The sequence below is a fragment of the Chiloscyllium punctatum genome, chromosome 8 (genome assembly GCF_047496795.1).
Source record: "Chiloscyllium punctatum isolate Juve2018m chromosome 8, sChiPun1.3, whole genome shotgun sequence".
NCBI classification, from domain to species: Eukaryota; Metazoa; Chordata; class Chondrichthyes; order Orectolobiformes; family Hemiscylliidae; genus Chiloscyllium; species Chiloscyllium punctatum.
This window is the reverse complement of record NC_092746.1, coordinates 78,942,116-78,962,089: the sequence shown is the minus strand read 5'-3', so window position 1 is coordinate 78,962,089 and position 19,974 is coordinate 78,942,116. Positions and strand designations below refer to the sequence as shown.

Below are 19,974 nucleotides of genomic sequence, written 5' to 3'. Positions count from 1 at the left end.
ATAAGAATAGAAACATTGACTATTTTCTAAATGCGGAGGAAGTTCAGAAGTCTGAGGTGCTAAGAGATTTAGGAGTTTTAATCCAGGATTCTCTCAAGGTAAACTTGCAGGTTGTATCAGTAGTTAGGAAGGCAAATGCAGTGATGGCATTTATTTGGAGGTGACTTGAATATAAAAGTAGGGATGTACTTCTGAGGCTCTATAAGGCTTAGTTCAAGCCACATTTGGAGTATTGTGCGCAGTTTTGGGCCCTATACCTCAAGAAGGATGGACTGGCCCTGGAGCGTATTCAGAGGAGGTTCATGAAAATGGTCCCAGGAATGAAAAGCTTAACATATGAGGAATGTTTGAGGACCCTGAGTCTATACCCGCTGGCGTTTGGAAGGATGAGGGAGGATCTAATTGAAACATACAGAATACTGAGTGTCCTGGACAGAGTGATATTGGGAAGATGTTTCTGTTGGTAGGAGAGGATAGGACCTGAGGGCACAGCCCTGGAGTAAAGGGAAGACCTTTTAGGATGGAGAAAGCAGAAATCTCGTCAGCCAGAGAGTGGTGAATCTATGGAATTCATTGCCACAGAAGGCTGTGGAAGCCAGGTTCATTAAGTATATTTAAGACGGAGATAGATAAGTTCTTGATTGTTAAGGCAATAAAGGATTATGGGGAGAATAGGGTTGAGAAACATGTCAGCCATGATTGAATGGCAGAGCAGATTCGATGGAGCTGAATGGCCTAATTTCTGCTCCTATGTCTAATGGTCTTATAGTCTAAAACAATTAGTTCTTTATGTAAATGACGCTTATGAAATTTTGCATGGATATCACATTTGTCTACTTAAAAATGGTCTTTCTATCTAAAAAGGAATTTTTTTTGTGTGAAGCGTTCTGGGGTAGACTGTGAGAAATATGATAAGGTGCATGTTCCTCTTATTATTCATCAAATTCTCTCTATAGAATCTTTAACTCCAAAGCAGGGAAAGAACCAAGTAAATGATTGGTCATTCCCAAATAACAATGGGTGATTTAGCGGGTTTTAACATGTTGCCAGCTGACTTTCCAACCAAAGCCGTCATAAATATCAAAGGAAAAGATTGGTGATTTGGAGGTTACCTGCCAGGCCTGAGGTTAGGAGTGCAAGATTTGCTTTATTCACTCATGGCATCTGAGGTTGCTGGCTGGGACAGCACATATCACATATTCCTAGTTGCCTTTGAAAAGGTGATGGTGAGCAGCCTTTTCAAACCACTGAAATCCAGCAACACTGAAAGAAAGACAACATATTTCCAAGTCAGGCTGGCAAGCGGTTTAAAAGTGAATCTACAGGTGTTGGTATTCCCATGTCTGCTTCCCTTATCCTTTTAGATGGGAATAGTTCCAGGTTTGGCAGATGCTGTCTTAGGAGCTGCAGTATTCTTGGTCTCTGATTTGATCTTGTAGCCATTGTATTTAGATGGATAATCCAGTTTATTTTGTGGTTAATGGTGACTCTCAGGACGTTGATTGTGGGGAATTCAGTGATTGTTTTGCCATTGAATGTGAAGGGGCTCTGATTAGATTCCAAGTTGTTGGAAATGACCATTGCCTGGCACTTGGCTGGAGCAGATGTTACTTGCTCATTGTCAGCCCAAACCTAGATATTGTGCAAGTCTTGCTGCATTTGGACATGGATTGCTTCAGTCACAAATGATGTTGAACATTATGTAATCATCAGTGAACATCCCCACTTTGACCTTATGCTGGACATGATCCTGAGGAATTAGGATTCATGTGGCTCACTGGTAGTGCCTCTGCCTTTGAGCAAAAAGGCCCACCTTCATGCCCCACCTTCTCCAGAGGCCTGCCTGATCAAGTTGATCGAAAATATTGAACCTGTGTGACTCTCTTTAGGTGGGAGGTTGATGGGGAAAGATTGCAGTTGTGGTCTAAGAAGTCAGCAGCTCATGAAGGGTCATGGTACTTTATTCATTCATGGATGTGGGCATCACTGGTTGGCCAATATTATCTGCAGAGGGCAGTTAAGAAACACAAAACTGTGGGTTGGGAGTCTCATGCAGGACAGAACAAATAAGGATGACAGTTTACTTCTCTGAAGAACATCAGTGAGCCAGATGGACTTTTCCTGACAATTGGCAGTTCCAGACTTTTATTGAGGTTAAAATCCCATCATCTGCCATGGCGAGATTCAAATCTAGATCTCCCAAGCATTGGCTCAATCTTTGCACCAACCAAATCCACCACCCCATGGCTGAATACTTCAACTCCCCCTCCCACTCCATCCTGGGCCTCCTCCATCGCCTCACCCTCACCATCCAACGCCTGGAGGAAGAATGCTTCATCTTCCACCTTGGGACCCTCCAACCACACATCATCAATGTAGATTTCACAGTTTCCTCATTTCCCCTCCCCCCACCTTATCCCAGTTCCAACCTTCCAACTCGGCACCACCCTCGTGAGCTGTCCTACCTGTCCATCTTCCTTACCACCTATCCACTCCACTCTCTCTCTGACCTATCACCATTACCCCCACCTCCATCTACCTATGGCACTCTCAGCTAAATTCACCCCAAGCCGCAACTCCTCCCATTCATCTCTCCATCCCCTCAGCTCACAAGCCTCATTCCTGATGCAGGGCTCTTGCCCAAACATCGATTCTCCTGCTCCTCGAATGCTGCCTGATCCTGCTGTGCTTTTCCAGCATCCCACTCTCAACTTTGGATTAATAGTCTAGTGATAATGCCACTAAGTCATTGCCATCCCATATTTTGCATAGGAAACCTACAGCTTCCTTTTTGGACATGCAGGAGGCCTCCTACCCCTCCTTGCGTAAAGATAGTTTTTAGTTTATGTTATACAGCGATCTCCATGGTGAGTTAGGCCTGGGTGGTGGGGCATCTCACTGACCTCCTGGTTAAGATTATATTGCAATCCTACCAACAGATTAAGACCCCAATTTTGGTAAAGGTACATGAAATAACTACACAAAGGCTGGTATCCCATCACCAAGTCACCCTTTATTTACTTTTGAGCAGTACACTGGTTGTGGCCAGCCAGCTCAGAGTCAGTCCCCTGAACTGAGAGGATTATAAATCCCTTGTTTATGTTGGTCAGCCAACGCTTCCTGATTGGCCAATCACTACAGTAGGATATTCCGGCCAGATTCCAATAGCTATCTTGTGTATCAGAGAACTCCAATATTTTAAAATTGAGGCAGATAGGGGATGAAATAGGAAACTTGCCAATTCTGTTTTAACTTCTGTCCCTCACTCAAATTCCCACCTTTATATTTATCATTTATCTTATATTCACAAAAACTGAAAAAGCCACGGAGTTAAAATAAAATCTGATTGCACTTCTGTTCCTTAATCAATTGACAGGATTGTACAGCAAATGTCAAAGCCAGCTGCTTAATTCTTAATAGAACTAACTGTGTGACATGGTAGCCAAATGTGAGCTAGACACTCTTGTTCAGCATCAACACAATAGGCAAAAACTTGTTTTCTTTGGGGAAGTGTCAATTTCATGAAGTTTCACAGAGGTTCCTCTCCGCAAGGCCTAGCAGGTCTCTCACTGGAAACATTAACTACTTTTTCTACCCTCATGGTGCCCCTTTTGCCCGATTCTAAGCCTATCCTACCAATTGTCAGGACTCAGCAGCCATCTGCTAAAAGACTGGCACCCAAATTACCTTTAAATGGTCAATTGCACATAGATAAACATTGGCAATCCAGCATTGCCCTTCCTTAACAACATAATCACACAGCAGCGACAAGGCACATAGCATATAGCACATAGCCACTATGGCTGACATTTCCTCATAGGTTCAACTACATTCTTTCATCCTTGTTACTGTTTAACCATCAGTCCACACAGTTTACTTTAGCTACTTTCCAGCAATCACCCTCTTGACGTCACCGCTTTTCTGTCCCTATTGTCTACTGGATGCCATCTTGTCGTTGTTCACTCAGGGAACCACACACATAGGCAAGTGTTAGTACCTCATTGGGTTTTCATATTTTTGATTTTATTCTTTCATCAATTTTCATTTGGAGCTGTGAACTGGGAACTTTCAGCTAAAGATGACATTTAGATAGTAACAGCTTGTGTTAAAAGGAAAACAGACCAAACAAGCTTTTGCTTATTTGTGAGGCCAGGTCTGGAAGTTAATTACAGGTTGGTTTCTGATTGAGAGGTTCTGCAGATGATTCATCACCAGGGAACAGCATTATATTTAAGCAGATGGCAGAAGCTGGCTATTTTAAAGATCAGTACCTGGGAATTAGTTTAAGCAAATCTGGAAAAGACCTTATACTCAAGCAGATGGCAGGTGTTGAGTGGTAACTAGGAGCTCATGGAAGAGATAGTTGGTCTTTCAGGGAGTGGTCAGATTGTTTTCTGTAGAAAAGGAATCTAGCTGTTGTTGCTACAGCATGAAGATTTGAAAGCTCCCTGCCTAACCTCAGATTTTGGAAGCTCAGCGAATAGAAGCCGAAGTTATAAATATTACTGCCTTTACCTGAGTGAACTGTAAATGTGTCCGTGATTGATATCTTCAGAAAATCAATGAAGAAACCATCATCTCCCTGTTCTGAAGAGATCACTGGACCCCAAATGTTAAAGCTCTTTCTCTTCCAGAGATGTTGCCAGACCAGCCGAGTTTCTCTCCAAATTTCTGTTTTTGAACCATCATCTTTACATGTGAAACAAAACATCATAAAAACCACGGAACTAATCTGACCAGTTTTGTTACTTCCTTTTATTCATCTCTTAACCAAGTTTGTTTGTGTGTTTGTTTTCTGAGTGAATGGGGCTGAAAACAAAGATTTCAGGATTCAAAGCATAGACCAAGTAGATTATGTTATTGTTTAATTTCACTGTACTAAAGTTAATGCATTGTTCATAAATTTCCAAGTCTTTTGTTTAAGCTACAAACCAGTGTCTAAAATTGATTACTTGTAGAGTCTGGGATTGGCTATTCAAAAGTCTGATGAGGAACGATTGAGGTCATTTTTGAGGACCTTTGAATGTTTTAATTTGACTGTGTTATCAATACAGAGGTAGAAAGGTTGATTTGGTAATCTGAAACTCCACTTTCCTGCCATTTCTCTCTTACTGATTAGAAATCTGTCTTTTGCAGTCTTTATTAAAATATAATTTATACTGAAGTTAGAGTCGAACATTTCTCTCCACCCAGGAGGTCTGCTACATATTTTGAGAACTTCTCAAGCATAAATATATACAAATAAGGAGATGGAGTAGTCTATTCAGTTCTCAAATAGTTCCGCCATACAATAAGATCATGGTTAGTCTGATAGTGTTCTCAACTCCACTTTGTTATCTATTCCTGATATCCTGTTAGTGAAAAATCTAGCTTTGCCTTAGAGACACTCATCATCCTGCTCCATTTTTCTCTGGGGAAAAGATTTCCAAACACTCATGACTCTCTACTTAATCTTCATCTTAAATGATAAATCACTTGTTTTTAAACTGTGTTCCTTACCTTTCTCCCACAAGTTGAAACATCCTTTCAGCTTCTACAATATCAAGGTCCCTCAGGATCATATATTTGTAGTTTTCAGTAAGATCACCTCTCATGTTTCCAATGGATACAGTCCTAACTTGTTCAACCTGTCCTTAGAAACAAAAACTCCTCACTAAAGGTATTGTTCAAGTGAATCTTCTCTGAACTGCTCCTAATGCATTTATATCCTTTCTTCAATAATAAGACCCTAGGTGTGGTCTCATCAATGCCCTAAAAATGGAAGCATTTGGTTTGCATTGTGGGGATGAAGTACAGCATCTGTTAGTCTTGTTTGTGTTTGTTCTTTCTGGCTATAGACAAGTGTTCATCTTCAAAATTGTCTGTTTGCTTGTATTATGACACAGAGTCAGACGGAATAACTAAACCAACAAGTTCTATGTGTTATTAGGATCATCCTGTTGTGGTTTAGTTGCACAGAACTTCCCTCACTGTTGTAGGTTGTGGTATTAATGGCTGATTTAGGACTTATCACACTGACACCAGTATTAACCCAACAGTTGATCAAGGGTTCATTGTCTGGAATTGCTTGGAGGTTCATTTAAAGGCACTTAGTTCCTGATTGATGGATCTAGTATGGTGAAAGAGGAGTCTTGCTGAAAGCCAGTCCCCTGCCGATGTGCCCATTTCCCTCCCCAACCCCCAGTCTGTAACACCCCATCTTCTGTGGCTTGGGATGCAGTGAAAGTCCTGTGCTTCAGGTGAGTGCCTCTGCTTAGTCAGCAGCTCAATGTCCCACCGTTTCTATGCCAATCTCAATTCTATTCTAAACTAATCCCATCTGCTTGCACATGATCCATATCTGTCTATTCCCTAACTGTTCATGTATCTGTGTAAATGTCTCTTAAATGTTGTTATCGTCTCTGCTTCCATCATGTTATGTTATTGTTTAATTTCACTGTACTAACAGTGGGATCCAGGAATCTACCACCCTTTGTGTAAAAAACTTGCCTCACACATCTCCTTTAAACTTTCTCCTTCGCACCTTAAACCTATGCCTCCTGATATTTGATATTTCTGAAAAAGATCCTGACTATCCACCTAACCATGACTCTCATTTTATATACTTCTATCAGGTCAGTCCTCAGCTTCCGATACTCTAATGAAAGCAATCCAAGTCTATCCAATCTTTTCTTATAGCTAATACATTCCAATCCAGGCAGCATCCATATAAACTGATTTTGCACACACTCCAAAGCCTCCATATCCTTTCTATAGTGTGGCAACCAGAACTACAAATGTGGCCTAACTAAAGTTTCTTACAACTGCACATGTCTTGCCAACTTTTAAACTCCATGGACAACCAATCAAGGCAATCATTCTGCATGCCTTCTTTACACTTTATCCACTTAGATTGCTACTACCAGGGAGCTATGAACTTGTGCCCCAAGATCCTTCTGTATATCAATGCTCTGAAGGGTCTTGCCATTTAATGTATACTTTCCTAGTCCCCTCTTGAGTGCCTCAGTTGAACAAGACTCCACCACACTTCCAGTATATTTCTCTCTTCCTGATTAGAAATCTGTCTATTGCAGTCTTTATTAAAAATGCAATTTATACTGAAGTTTTCTCTCCACCCCATGGGCCTGCACTTTGAGAACTTTATAAGCATAACGAAATGCAAATAAGGAGATGGATTAGTCTATTCATTCCTCATGTAGTTCCACCATAATTCACTGAGTGAGAAAGTTTTTTCTCACCTCACATTTGCTTCTTTTGCAAAACACTTTAAATCTGTGCCCCATGCTCGTTGATCCTTTTATGTCTAGAATCCTGACCTATTCTGGTAGGCCTGTCATGATTTTGAAAGAATTTATCAAATCTCATTCCTAGAACATTTCTTGCAAACCACTTCTACACCTTCTCCAATGCATCCATGTCCTTCCTGACATGTGGCATCCAGAACTATACACAATACTCCAGTTGAGGCCTAACTAGTGTTTATGTTCAGCATTACCTCCACTACCTCCTTTTTCTTATACACAATGCTTCCATGAATGAAGACTGGAAAACATATGCAGTATTAACAGCTCTCTTTCTCTCTCCTGATATCTTTAATGATGTATACAAATACATGCCCAGGCCTCTTTGCTCCTGCACTTCCTCCTTTAGAAAGCACCTTTTATTTCACACAGTCTCTCTATGTTCTTCCTACCAAAGTGCATCACCTCACGTTCTGATGTGAGGATAGATTGAAAAATTGAGATTGTTCTCCTGGGGAGAGAAGAAAGCCTGAGAGGAGATTTGATAGACGTTTTCAAAATCATGACTGAGCTGGATGAGGTACTAAAGGAAAAACTGCTCCTGCTCGTAAAAGACGAAAAGAATGTGAGGGTGTAGATTTAAAGTGACATGTAAATGAAACAAGAGTGATGTGAGGAAAAACGTTTTCACACAGTGAGTAGTTAGGTTGAGGCAGGTTTAAGTGAGGCATTGGTTGATTATTTGGATAGAAATGGTGTAAAGTAATAAAGGGACAAAACAGGAAACAGGCAATATCTAGTGCAGGCATAGTGGGCCACATGGTCTCCTTGTGTACCAGAACCATAATTCTGTGATTCTCTGTGAGTCACATATCTCTGCATCGATCTTCATCTCTCCCTCTATCTTGTCATTCCAGCATTTTATTCATGTCCTTCAGAAGTTCTAACCTGTCTTCTTCACAGTTTGTAATGCTTCTAAGTGTTGTGTCATTCACAAAAAAGAAATTGTCCTCTGCAATCTAGATCATATATTTATATGTCAGGAAAAGCAAATGTCCTTAAGAGGGTGAACTACAAATTCACTGCACACCGCAATGTTCAGCCTAAAAAATACTAATCAACAATCACTTTCCTTTTCCCATCCTCAGCAAAGTTTGTATCCATGTTATTACTGACCCTTTTATTCCATATGTAATAACAATTCTCACAAGTTTATTGTGTAACACTGTATTGAATGCCTTTTGAAAGTTCATGTACATAATAACAGCATCATCCTCATCAGCCCTATATTTTACATCCTGAAAAACTCCAGTGTGTTAGTCAAACATGACATACCTTTAGTAACTTTAGCTTTTCTACGTTAACCTACATTTTCCTATGAGACTATTAATTCTATCTTGAATAATTGTTTCCAGCAGTTTTCCCTCCACTGAAGTTAACCAAACTTGTCTATATTTGCTGGGTTTATCTTAACGACCTTTTTTGAACAAAGGTAGAATGTTTCTCATTCAGAAAGTGAGGAAGCATGAGATACAGGGAAATTTGGCTGGATACAAAATTGTCTGGCCAATAGAAGACAGAGGGCGGTAGTAGATGGAAACTATTCAGACTAGAGCTCGGTGACCAGGGGTTTTCCACAGGGATCGGTCTGGGACCTCTGCTCTTTGTGGCTTTTATAAATGACTTGGATGAGGAAGTGGAAAGGTGGGTTAGTAAGTTTGCCGATGACATGAAGGTTGATGGAGTGGTGGATAGTGTGGAGGGTTGTTGTAGGTTGCAATTGAACATCGACAGGATGCAGAACTGGGCTAATAAATGGCAGATGGTGTTCAACCTGGAAAGGTGTGAAGTGATTCATTTTGGAAGGTTGAATTTGAATGCAGAATGCAGGGTTAAAGGCAGGATTCTTGGCAGTGTCGATAATCTTGGTGTCCATATCCACAGATCCCTCAAAGTTGTCAATCAAGTTGATAGATTTGTTAAGAAGGCGTATGGTGTGTTGGCTTTCATTAGTAGGGGGTTAAGTTTAAGAGCCATAGTTATGCTGCAGCTCTATATATCCCTGGTTAGACCACACTTGGAATATTGTGTTCAGTTCTGGTCACCTCATTATAAGAAGGATGTGGAAGCTTTAGAGAGAGTGCAGAGGAGATTTACCAGGGTGTTACCTGGACTGGAGAGCATGTCTTATGAAGAAAAGTTGAGGGAGCTAGGGCTTTTCTCAATGAAACAAAGACGGATGAGAGGTAACTTGATAGAGGTGTACAAGATGATGAGAGGCATAGATAGGGTGGATAGCCAGAGACCTTTTCCCACGGTGGAAATGGTTATCACGAGGGGTCATAATTTTAACGTGATTGGAGGAAGGTTTAGGGGAGATGTCAGAGGTAGGTTCTTTACACAGAGAGTGGTGGGTATGTGGAATTCACTGCCAGTGGTGGTAGTAAAGTCAGATACATTAGCGACATTTAAGTGACTCTTGTTTAGGCACATGGAAAATAGTACAATTAAGGTTAGTCTGATGTGAGTAGGATAAAAAGTCGGCACAACATCGAGGGCCAAAGGTCCTGTATTGTGCTGTACTGTTCTATGTTCTAAGTTCGCAATTTTCCATTACTCTGGCACCAGTACTGAGTCTGGGGAAAGGATTGAAAGATTATTGTCAGCGTGTCTGCAATTTTGTACTCTCACTTCTTTCAATCTTCTAACATGTATCTCATCTGGTTCCAGTGCCGTAACAGTCTTAGGTATTGACTGCTGTATTCAATACTTCCCCCTTATCAATTTTAACCCCTCCTTGCAACTTTTAGTTTAACTTCACAATCTCTGATGTAATAGTGTAAAGACTTGCGTGAGAAGATCATGCTGCATCTTTGTAACTGAATTGGACACTCCGGGGTCATCTCCCAAATTCATATAAACTTGGTGGTCTGACTGGCTATGAGTGGAATCCATCTTCTATGAGAAGCTTGCGCTTGTCAACATCCCATCCAATAGTAATCCCACCAATTGTTTGTTCTTCCCCTTGATGGATACAGGATGGGCGGGCTGTCCAACTCCTATTGAAAAACGTCCAGAAATGACACATAAGCAATGTGTATGCACACCCCTCCCCCAACAGCCATTAAATCTGATTCTGTCTACATATCCTAGCAAAGGCGGGCTCACCTCTGATTTTTCAAGTGGGTTGGGGGAAGATTGCATTAGCAACAGTTCATGTTATTAGATTAGATTCCACTACAGTGTGGAAACAGGCCCTTCAGCCCAACAAGTCCACACCAACCCTCTGAAGAGTAACCCACATGGACTCATTTCCCTACAGTTACCCCGGACTAATGCAACTAACACTATGGGCAATTTAGCACAGTCAATTCACTTGACCTGCACATCTTTGGACTGTGAGAGGAAACCGCACAGACACAGGGAGAATGTGCAAACTCCACGCAGACAGAAACCCAAGGCCGGAATTGAACCCGGGTCCCTGGCGCTGTGAGGCAGCAGTGCTAACCACCGTGCAACCCAATCGTCTTAGCAAATATCTTCGCAAGAGTGCAACAGGTATGAAGGACACGGTCATTCTTTGAATGCCAAGCGATTCCAGCAAGAAAATCACAGCAAACCCTTAATTTGTCAAGCTTTCATAGATGATCTTATTTCCCATCAATGTGGTGCAGGAAACGTACCATTCATCTCAGTGGGGAAAAGGGAGAACTGTTGACATAAAGCATAACACTGACTACTCTAGTCATATAAAACATTCCACTCAGAGCAAAAATGGCAGAGGTCATACAGAAGGGGTTCCCTGTGATCACATATTCTCTACCAGCAGAATCAGAAGATTAGCCACCTAGTTTCCGTTATCACGTAACTCAATTGTGTTCCGTGGAACTGCACGTTCCAAATGATATGTAATCCTGTGATGAGGTTAACTGATAAATTATTAAGGAAGACATTTTTTGAACAGAGGTATGTGCTTGTTACAGAGATGAAAATAATCTCAGACTACGTCATGTACTTAGGGTGAATTATGACATTATTATCAGATTTAGGAGTGTTCATTAATAGGAAATGAGCAGATTCTCCAAGAATTCATAAAAAACAAAATATTGCATGGGATATAGTTATAAATTGGTATAAATATTAAACATTATCATAAATATTTTACCTTTCTGTTATTTATATTGCATTTATTGGATTCCTCTAGTGAGTCATTTGACTTGTTTATTTTTTTTCCCCACAGTCTATAGAACTGAATCTGGATCTTTCCTGAAAGGAAAAGCACGGTTTCCTCTATGTACTGTGACATACATGGGCAAAAACAAATGGAATAAAACGTACTCACATGCACAGTTACAGCTCACAAAAGCAAGGACACAATATATTCCTTTAAAATGGGCACTTCATCTACCTGCATGCCCTGATCCAATTATCCTCTGACCTTTAACCCTATTTCACAAGAGGACTGTGCTTAGTATTTGCATTTTGTCAATCAGGCTGACTGGTCTGACATGCAGAAAACAAATTGAAACAGCCCTGCTGTTAAATTTTGCAAGACATTTGGGATCTAATTTTCCCAGATTTCTCAACCTCACAACAACTACCCACCCCAGAAATCCTTTAACCTTACCTCCACCAACACCAGCCAGAACACAGACCCATTATTTCTTTTATAAAGAAATTTGAGGCGAAGCAGAATGTTGGGTTACTGCTGCTGCAGTTATGGTATATTAATTTATCCATTATGAATATAACTTTAAAAAATCAGTCCATGTTCAAAATAGTGATCATCTGGCCACTGGACCGTAGCATACAATAGAGTGACTGAGGATCAGAGGGTATTTACAGACATGAAGGGAGTGCTGCTGTCAATTTCTGCTCTCTGAGAATTTGAGGAATTCTATTGGGACAATCATCAATTTAGTCAGCAAAGTTAGAAATAGCAGTCCAAGCTGTGCAATTATTTTAAGGCTACTCACATTTTGTATTTAAATGAAATTTAAAATTAAAAATGCCCTTCATACTTATACCCTTTTACAGTCTTTTTGCATTTAACCATGTTGAAATGGTTTTGGAAAAGAAAATCAATATAACTGGAGCATTGAACATTCCAGAGTCTAATATTGTGTCGATGTTCCTATTAATATTGACAGTATTGAACTGACATATGGTTGGAAATGTCAACAAAAAAGGAAAGAAAAACGAATAGTTTAAAGAAAAGCGAGAGAACAGAAATGTTGAAAACGCTATAAAAATCTACAAGTGAATTGACTTGATATTTCCAGCACTTTTTTGCTTTATTACAAAATAGCTTATTTGTTCACTATTTCGTTACTGTTAAGCTGCTCTTTGAATGGAAGATTTTCACACTTGGAAGGAAATATTATCTGTGAACTAGTCAAAGCATTCTGGTCACTAATCCCACCACATTGCATCAAACTAACTACCTATTCCTCCTCATGCACATAACATGCTTTCTGTGTCCTTGCTGATGTTTGTGCTTAAGCTTTGTAAACACTGGCTTCATTTCTGAAAGATTTCTAATCCAGCATCTGTTCCTGCCAAAAATAACCAAGAGCTAAAATTGGAGCTACTTCAAAATATCAATGGCCATGATAAAATTGACCTTTGTATATCAAGGAGGTTTCACTGGCCAATAGAAAGGTTTTGCCCTGTTTATTTCTGCGACAGAAGGGAAACAGGAAGAAGATTCAGGATACTATATCTCTTTTTACCTTGGTCTTGGGAACGTAACAGTGAAAAAAAGTCATGTGTTCGCCTAGAAAGGTAAGTAATATTTTTCATCTATAATAGCAAGTAGCACATCAATGTTTCCATAAAACTCTTCAGACGTATTTACAAAATAAGCAAAATACCCCTAATCAGTATATAATGACGGTTAAAAGTGCTAAAGCTGAATTCTAACATTCAAATTACTATTTCAGGTCAAAATTAAAATATAGAATACACCATCAACTTCTGGAGAGAGTTATTTTCTGATAATACCTTATAAACCAGTCACGAGTAGAACTGAGAAAGTAACAAGCTTGTATTTGCATGGCACATTTCATAACCTCAGGTCATTGCAAAACATCCTGCAGCCAGTGCAGTATTTTTGAACTGTAGTCAGAGCTATAATGTAGACAAGTGTAAGAAGGTATCACAAATTGCAGTGAGAATAAATAGTCATAGAGTCATAGAGTCAAACAGCACGGAAACAGACCTTTCAGTCCAACCAGTCCACACCGGCCATGTTCTGAAACTAAACTAGTCCCACCTGCCTGTGCTTAGTCCATATTCCTCCAAACATTTTCTACTCATGAACTTACCCAAATGTCTTTTAACTGTAACTGTACCTGCATCAATCAGTTCCTCCGGCAGTTTATTCCACACACAGCCCACTTTCTGTATGAAAACGTTGACCCTTGTGTCCTTTTTAAACTTTTCTCCTCTCACCTTAATAATATGCCCACTAGTGTTGATCTCCCCCACCCTAGGGAGAAGATCCTTGTCATTCACCTTATCTATATTCCTCATGATTTTATAAATAAGGTCTCAGCCTCCTATGCTCCAAAGAAAAAAGTCCCAATCATTCCAGTCTATTTTTATATTTCGAACTGTCCATTCCTGGAAACATCCTGGTAAATATTTTCAGAACCCTCTCCAGTTTAATAATATCTCTCCTAATACAGGGAGGCCAGAACTGCACACAGTATTCCAGAATAGGCCTCAACAATATCTTGTACAACCTCAACATGACATCACAACTCCTATACTTAAAGGTATGAGCAATGAAGGCAAACATGCTCAAACACCTTATCTACCTGTGGTGCAAATTTCAAAGAATTACATACCTGAATCCCTCGGCCTCTGTTCTACAACACGACCCAAAAGACTGGACAGTCTGCTCTGGTGATGTTATTGTGAGATACCATTGGCTGAAATACCAAGAAAAGTCTTGTTCTTCTTCAAACAGTGTCATGCGATTGTTTATTTCTACCTGCCAGGATGTGCAGAGTCTCAATTTAAGATCTCATCTGAAGGACAGAAGTCAAGACAGTGCAGCTCACACTATTATACTAAAGTATTAACCAAGATTATGTGTTCAAACGTAACATAAGCCCATGACATATAAAGTAGAATGCTACGACAGAGGCAATGCCGACACTTCTATTTGCTCATAAATGCTATGTCATGGCACAAAGGGAAATACAGTCACCATTTTGTCTTATTTACTTTTTATTCCTTTGTTTTGTCAATTGTGTGTAGGATCTTTTTATCCCCTGCATCCAGGATGGATTTTATAATCGAGATAGGATACCACTTACCGATGCTATCAATACCATTGTATAACATGCTCCCCCTAAGAATTTTCAATCAACTTCTCCAAGTGGCCATTGAGTCTTGTCAAAGATCACAATCAGTCCAACGACTTGTTTACTGGATCATGCTTGAGCAGAAGATCTTGGGCCAGAATTCTATTGCTCTAATTCCAGGAGGGAACTGGTGTGAGTGGGTTTGCTATACATGTAGAAACTCTTTGCCTGAGCCATGTAAATCAAAGTTGAGGTTTCCAATGTCAAGGAGACAAACCCATTCCTTATGTCTTCGGCAAATCGATGAGGCCACAATTTTTGCAGTAAATCTTGGCCATGGCGTTCTATAGCACCCTGATTGTATGCACTTGTTCTAGAGATTTTAATTCTGATTCCCCCCACTCATTCTCCATACCGTTTAAAAATCCTTCCAATATTTTCAACTTCTCTTTCAAGACCTGCAATTAAGTTCTTGCCTAACAAACAGTGACTGTCAGCCCTCTCTTCAGTGGGGTATGCTAACCACAGTCCCACCTACAACCTCCCGAGCCATTCTCAGTATGTTGTTGCCTCAGACCCCTGACACATGTATTCTGTTTTTTACTGTGATTAATCCTTTAACAGTAATGACTCAAGTGTGACAGGTCCTGTAGTAGAGGAGCATGAACATTGAAAAAAAGTAATGTTGCTTCGTTAATAGTCTATTAGCATTAAATTATGTATGTACCATAAACATGGGATTCTCTCAATCTCTTGAAAACAGTACCGTGGATGACCTATAAATTTATGCTCATTTATGTTGCTCAGGAAGTTAGACCATGCTGAAGTGATAGAGACAAGATTAACATTGTATTGTGTGATTACTGTGCCTTCTTTCTGATTTCATATTCAGTGCAACCATAAAATATAGATGTTTCAGATCATTAGTTTGAATGCACTTGACAATTACCATGACATTCTACTTTTTGTGCTAATACTTACGTTAACTGAGCATTACAAATTCTGAACACATCATATCATTGTCTAAAGTATGTCACAGTTATGTGTAAGATCCTTTATATTGCATCACACCTAAGCTGTACTTTCAGGAATCTGGGGAAAGTATGCATTTTCTAAGGAGCTGAGAGAATGTGGGTGTCATCATTTGATTGTGGGAATTTAGGAAAACCAATAAAATCAGATAGTACATATTCACTCCTGCCTTTCTGTGTTCCAAAAGTAAGTTCCCCAGTTCTCTTCTAAAGTATGCGAGTCACTTGACAAAGTATTCCTGTGCCACAAGCTGGCTGATGTCACAGCATGATTGACTGTGATCACCCCAAAAAAAAGTGAGTACATTCATGACCTTCATAGTCAGAGAATGGCTGCATGACTGTGCCTGCTGGTCTTCGTGCAATAGGATTAGAATTAGAGTTGGAATATTCTTTACTGTCGCATGTATTTCAGTACAGAGGAGTACAGTGAAAAGTTTTTACAATGGCTGCCTCTAATGGCACCATTGTAGCTATAAATACCTAGGTACAAATCTTAGATAGAAAGAGGAATAAAAAAAATGAAAGGAAAATTAGTAGCATTACTTAGTGTCTAAAAAGTAAGTTATAAATAAGATAGTTATAGCATAGTTAAAGGATTGACATTACAATCTGGTAAAGAGTTTCAAATAGCAGCAGCTCAGCATGTGGTCTGACCACTTGCGGCAGACCCCAGTCCAACAATGGTCCTATTCTGCTCCAGCCTCCAGTCCGCTCGTCACCAGCACTCAGCTGCAGCAAAATAAGTTGCACTGCTCCAGGTCTCTTTCCCCTCGCATTGCACCAGGACTCACTTCCCCTCATATTGTACAAGGTCTCGTTTCCTTCAGTTGCACTGGGACTCGCTTGCCCTCACGCTACTTCAGGTCTCAATAAATTACAAGTCTTCTCTACTGATTCCATAATTAAGCACACACTTTCTCAAATGCATCTCGTCACATCGGTCCTCCAGGTTTCTGCACAGCCTTTGGGGTTTGAACAAATATCTAATGGGACACATTCTTAAAAATGTCTGCACAAACTTCTGCTCCTTCTCTTCTATGATAATGGTCTTCATCTCCCACAGTAAATTACATAACTGCTGCTAAAACACTCTAACAGTGGACAGAATGTCAATATTTTCAAGTGCAAAAACAATCAGAAATAAATGCAAAGCTATATCAGCAAAAGGCAATCAAAGTCACTCCGAAACTTCAGACACAACATTTGGGACTGTGAAATTCTGCAGGGGCAGGAATGGAAAAATCCAAAATTCTGAAAATCATGAAAGAAATCCTGAAAATACTCGGCAGGGCTTGGCAGCATCTGTGGAGAAAGAAATAGCACCATCAGGCAGAATTTTGCCATAAAGTGAGGCATTTTTGGAGCCAAGTGTTCCAACAATTTGGCACAGGAGGATGATATGTCAGCAACCCAATTTTTTGCTGCAACACACTTGAGCCACCCAGTTGGATGTGATGGGAAAGCAATTAGGTTGATGAATTAGGATCTTGAGTGATCTGTTAATCAGTTTGGTTAGGGAGATACAGGTCCCATGCTTCATTAGCAATTTGTCAGTGAGAATGAGACATTTTCAGAGTACAAAGCTATTAATGAAAGCAGCAACTATTAATCCCATTGTGAAAAAGGAGGAGCTCATTTCCTCGTTCCATAAAGACCATTCCCTCCGTGACTATCTGGTCAGGTCCACACCCCCATACAACTCACCGTCCCGTTCTGGCACCTTCCCCTGCCACTGCAGAAATTGCAAAACCTGCACCCACACCTCCTCCCTCACCTCCATCCAAGGCCCAAAAGGAGCCTTCCACATCCATCAAAGTTTTACCTGCACATCCACCAATGTCACTTATTGTATCCATTGCTCCTGATGCGGTCTCCTCTACATTGGGGAGACTGGACACCTCCTAGCAGAGTGTTTTAGGGAACATCTCCAGGACACCTGCAACAATCAACCACACCGCCCCGTGGCCCAACATTTCAACTCCCCCTCCCACTCAGCCGAGGACATGGAGGTCCTGGGCCTCCTTCACCACCGCTCCCTCACCACCCGACACCTGGAGGAAGAACACCTCATCTTCTCCCTCGGAACACTTCAACCCCAGGGCATCAATGTGGATTTCAACAGTTTCCTAATTTCCCTTTCTCCCACCTCATCCCAGCTCCAGCCTTCCAGCTCAGCACTGTACCAATGACCTGTTCTACCTGCCTATCTTCCTTTCCACCTATCCACTCCACCCTCCTCTCTGACCTATCACCTTCATCTCCATCCTCATTCACCCATTGTACTCTTTGCTACCTTCCCCCATCCTCCTCTCTGACCTATCACCTTCATCCCCACCCTCAATCACCCATTGTACTCTTTGCTACCTTCACCCACCCTCCTCTTTGACCTATCACCTCCATCCCCACCCCCATTCACCTATTGTACTCCATGCTACTTTCTCCCCACCTCCACCCCCAACTCATTTATCTCTCCATCTGCAGGCACCCTGCCTCCATTCCTGATGAAGGGCTTTTGCCCGAAACGTCGATTTTTCCTGCTCCTCGGATGCTGTGCTTTTTGAGCATCACTCTAGTCTATTAACATTACCACCAACTCATCAGGCTGTACGTAAACATCCAAGATTGGAGGTCCTGAAAGTGGAAGGGTTGATTAGTGGTGATATGGCGAGGGGGTTGTTGAAATAGGACTTTTTCTGGCTCATTGTATGCTGCTGCCAGAGAAATTGAGGCTGTTGCTGTATAGGGTGCTACCAACCCATAGGGGCTGGTGCTACATGAATGATCAGCAGCCACTGCATCAAAAGCAGTTTCCTTGTGCACACGGATGAAGATCTGCTGATTCAAGGGTAAGAGGCAAGTAGTGGCTGATCTGTGCACTGCCTTGAAAGAGGACTTTAATCTGGAGGAGGTGAATTGACACTGTTTATAGAAACCACAATGAGAGCTGTCTTGACATTTGGAACCTCTGACTTGTTTCAGGGTGTTGGCTGCAGACCTGGTGGAATTTCACAGGCAGTCACAGCATCGCTGAGGTGATGGACACTCTGTGTAAGAGGGTACCAGATTTCTTCACATTCACCACAGACATGGCAAGTCAGGCACAGGACACTCTGTGGTTTATCTAACTGGCAGGATTCCCACAGATGTGGGGAATGAGTGACTGCACCCATACGGCCACCAAAGCCATAGCAGTGTGACTCGTGGTTTTCATTCACAAAGAAGTGCTCCATTCATTCAACATGCAACTGGCGTGTTATGAAGGTGTAAGGGTACTGTACTTTTAAGAGAGTTGAAAGCTAGCAAGGACTTAGAGAGGCATATAGAGTACTGGAAAATTTATAATGTGACACTTGGTCCAGCAGTTAGCAGTACTTGGGTTGCTATGAGACAAAAAAAATTCAAATTTGGCCAATCAGTTTAAATTATGCCCCAAAATACCAAACTCCAATCAAGTTTGAATTTGGCATTTTGACAATATTAACATCAATGGAATGATTTGATGTTTTGGCGTATAAATATTAAACAAATTGAACTTTTGGAGGAGAACATCCAAGCTGCTAACACATGCAGACTGTCCACAGAATAGCTCTCTTAAAGGTACCTTTATCTATCAATGATCTGTTAAAAACAGAAATCCTAAGAAGAAACAAAGATGGAGAGAGACACAAAGAGAAGATTTGACAGCTGGCTGGTTTGAAATTTGAATTTTTGGTGAATCTTAATCAGGGGTTTTATCAGACTAGTGTTGTAGAGGGGAAGGTAAAAGATAGATTAGAGAAAGGAGTTGTAAATAGCTGTTAATTAATTATTCTCTGTTAAACTTTTTAAAAAGTTGTTAACTTTTACTTTAAATAATGACTTTTGGGAATGGTTCCTTGCCTCTTGAATTTCAACAGATTGTAGCATGGATTAAATCATTTCTGTGTTGCAGGTTTAAATTAGCTGGGGGGGTTACCCTGTGACGTAACAGTTAACTATCCCTTTTAAAGATTGGCCAAATTTAATATTTTTTATATATCATAACAACCGCTAGCTGCTTGATCAAATGTTACATTGTAAATTTTTCAGTACTCAGTGTGCCTCTCTAAGTCCTTGCTAGCTTTCAACTCTCTTAAAGGTACAATACCCTTACACCTTCATAACAGGTGCATAGCCATTATAAGCAGCTACTTCCTTTGGGTGTGCACTACATTTCCTGGGAGCTGTCATGATACATTCATCCTCAGGCAGTGGCAGGTGCTGAGGGTGTTCAAGGCACTGCCAGCACTATGGGTAACTCCTGGCTGACAAGAGAAAAAATGGTTGATGACACCAGTGTGCAGCTCCACAATAGAGCTGTACGTGTGTTTTACTGACAGGAGTCCATCACATAGGACCACAGTGGAA

The 19,974-nt window shown here is 40.8% G+C and overlaps 1 protein-coding gene across 1 annotated transcript in view; it reads left to right on the top strand.

Annotated features, from left to right (window-relative positions):
* The first annotated feature begins 13,004 nt into the window (after nucleotides 1-13,004).
* Nucleotides 13,005-19,974, top strand: part of rsu1 (Ras suppressor protein 1) — a 166,601-nt gene continuing 159,631 nt past the window's right edge. The window contains exon 1 of the mRNA XM_072575894.1: nucleotides 13,005-13,025. Within this exon, the coding sequence (XP_072431995.1) occupies nucleotides 13,008-13,025 (18 nt within the window). The 5' untranslated portion in view covers nucleotides 13,005-13,007. The remainder of the gene's footprint in view (nucleotides 13,026-19,974) is intronic.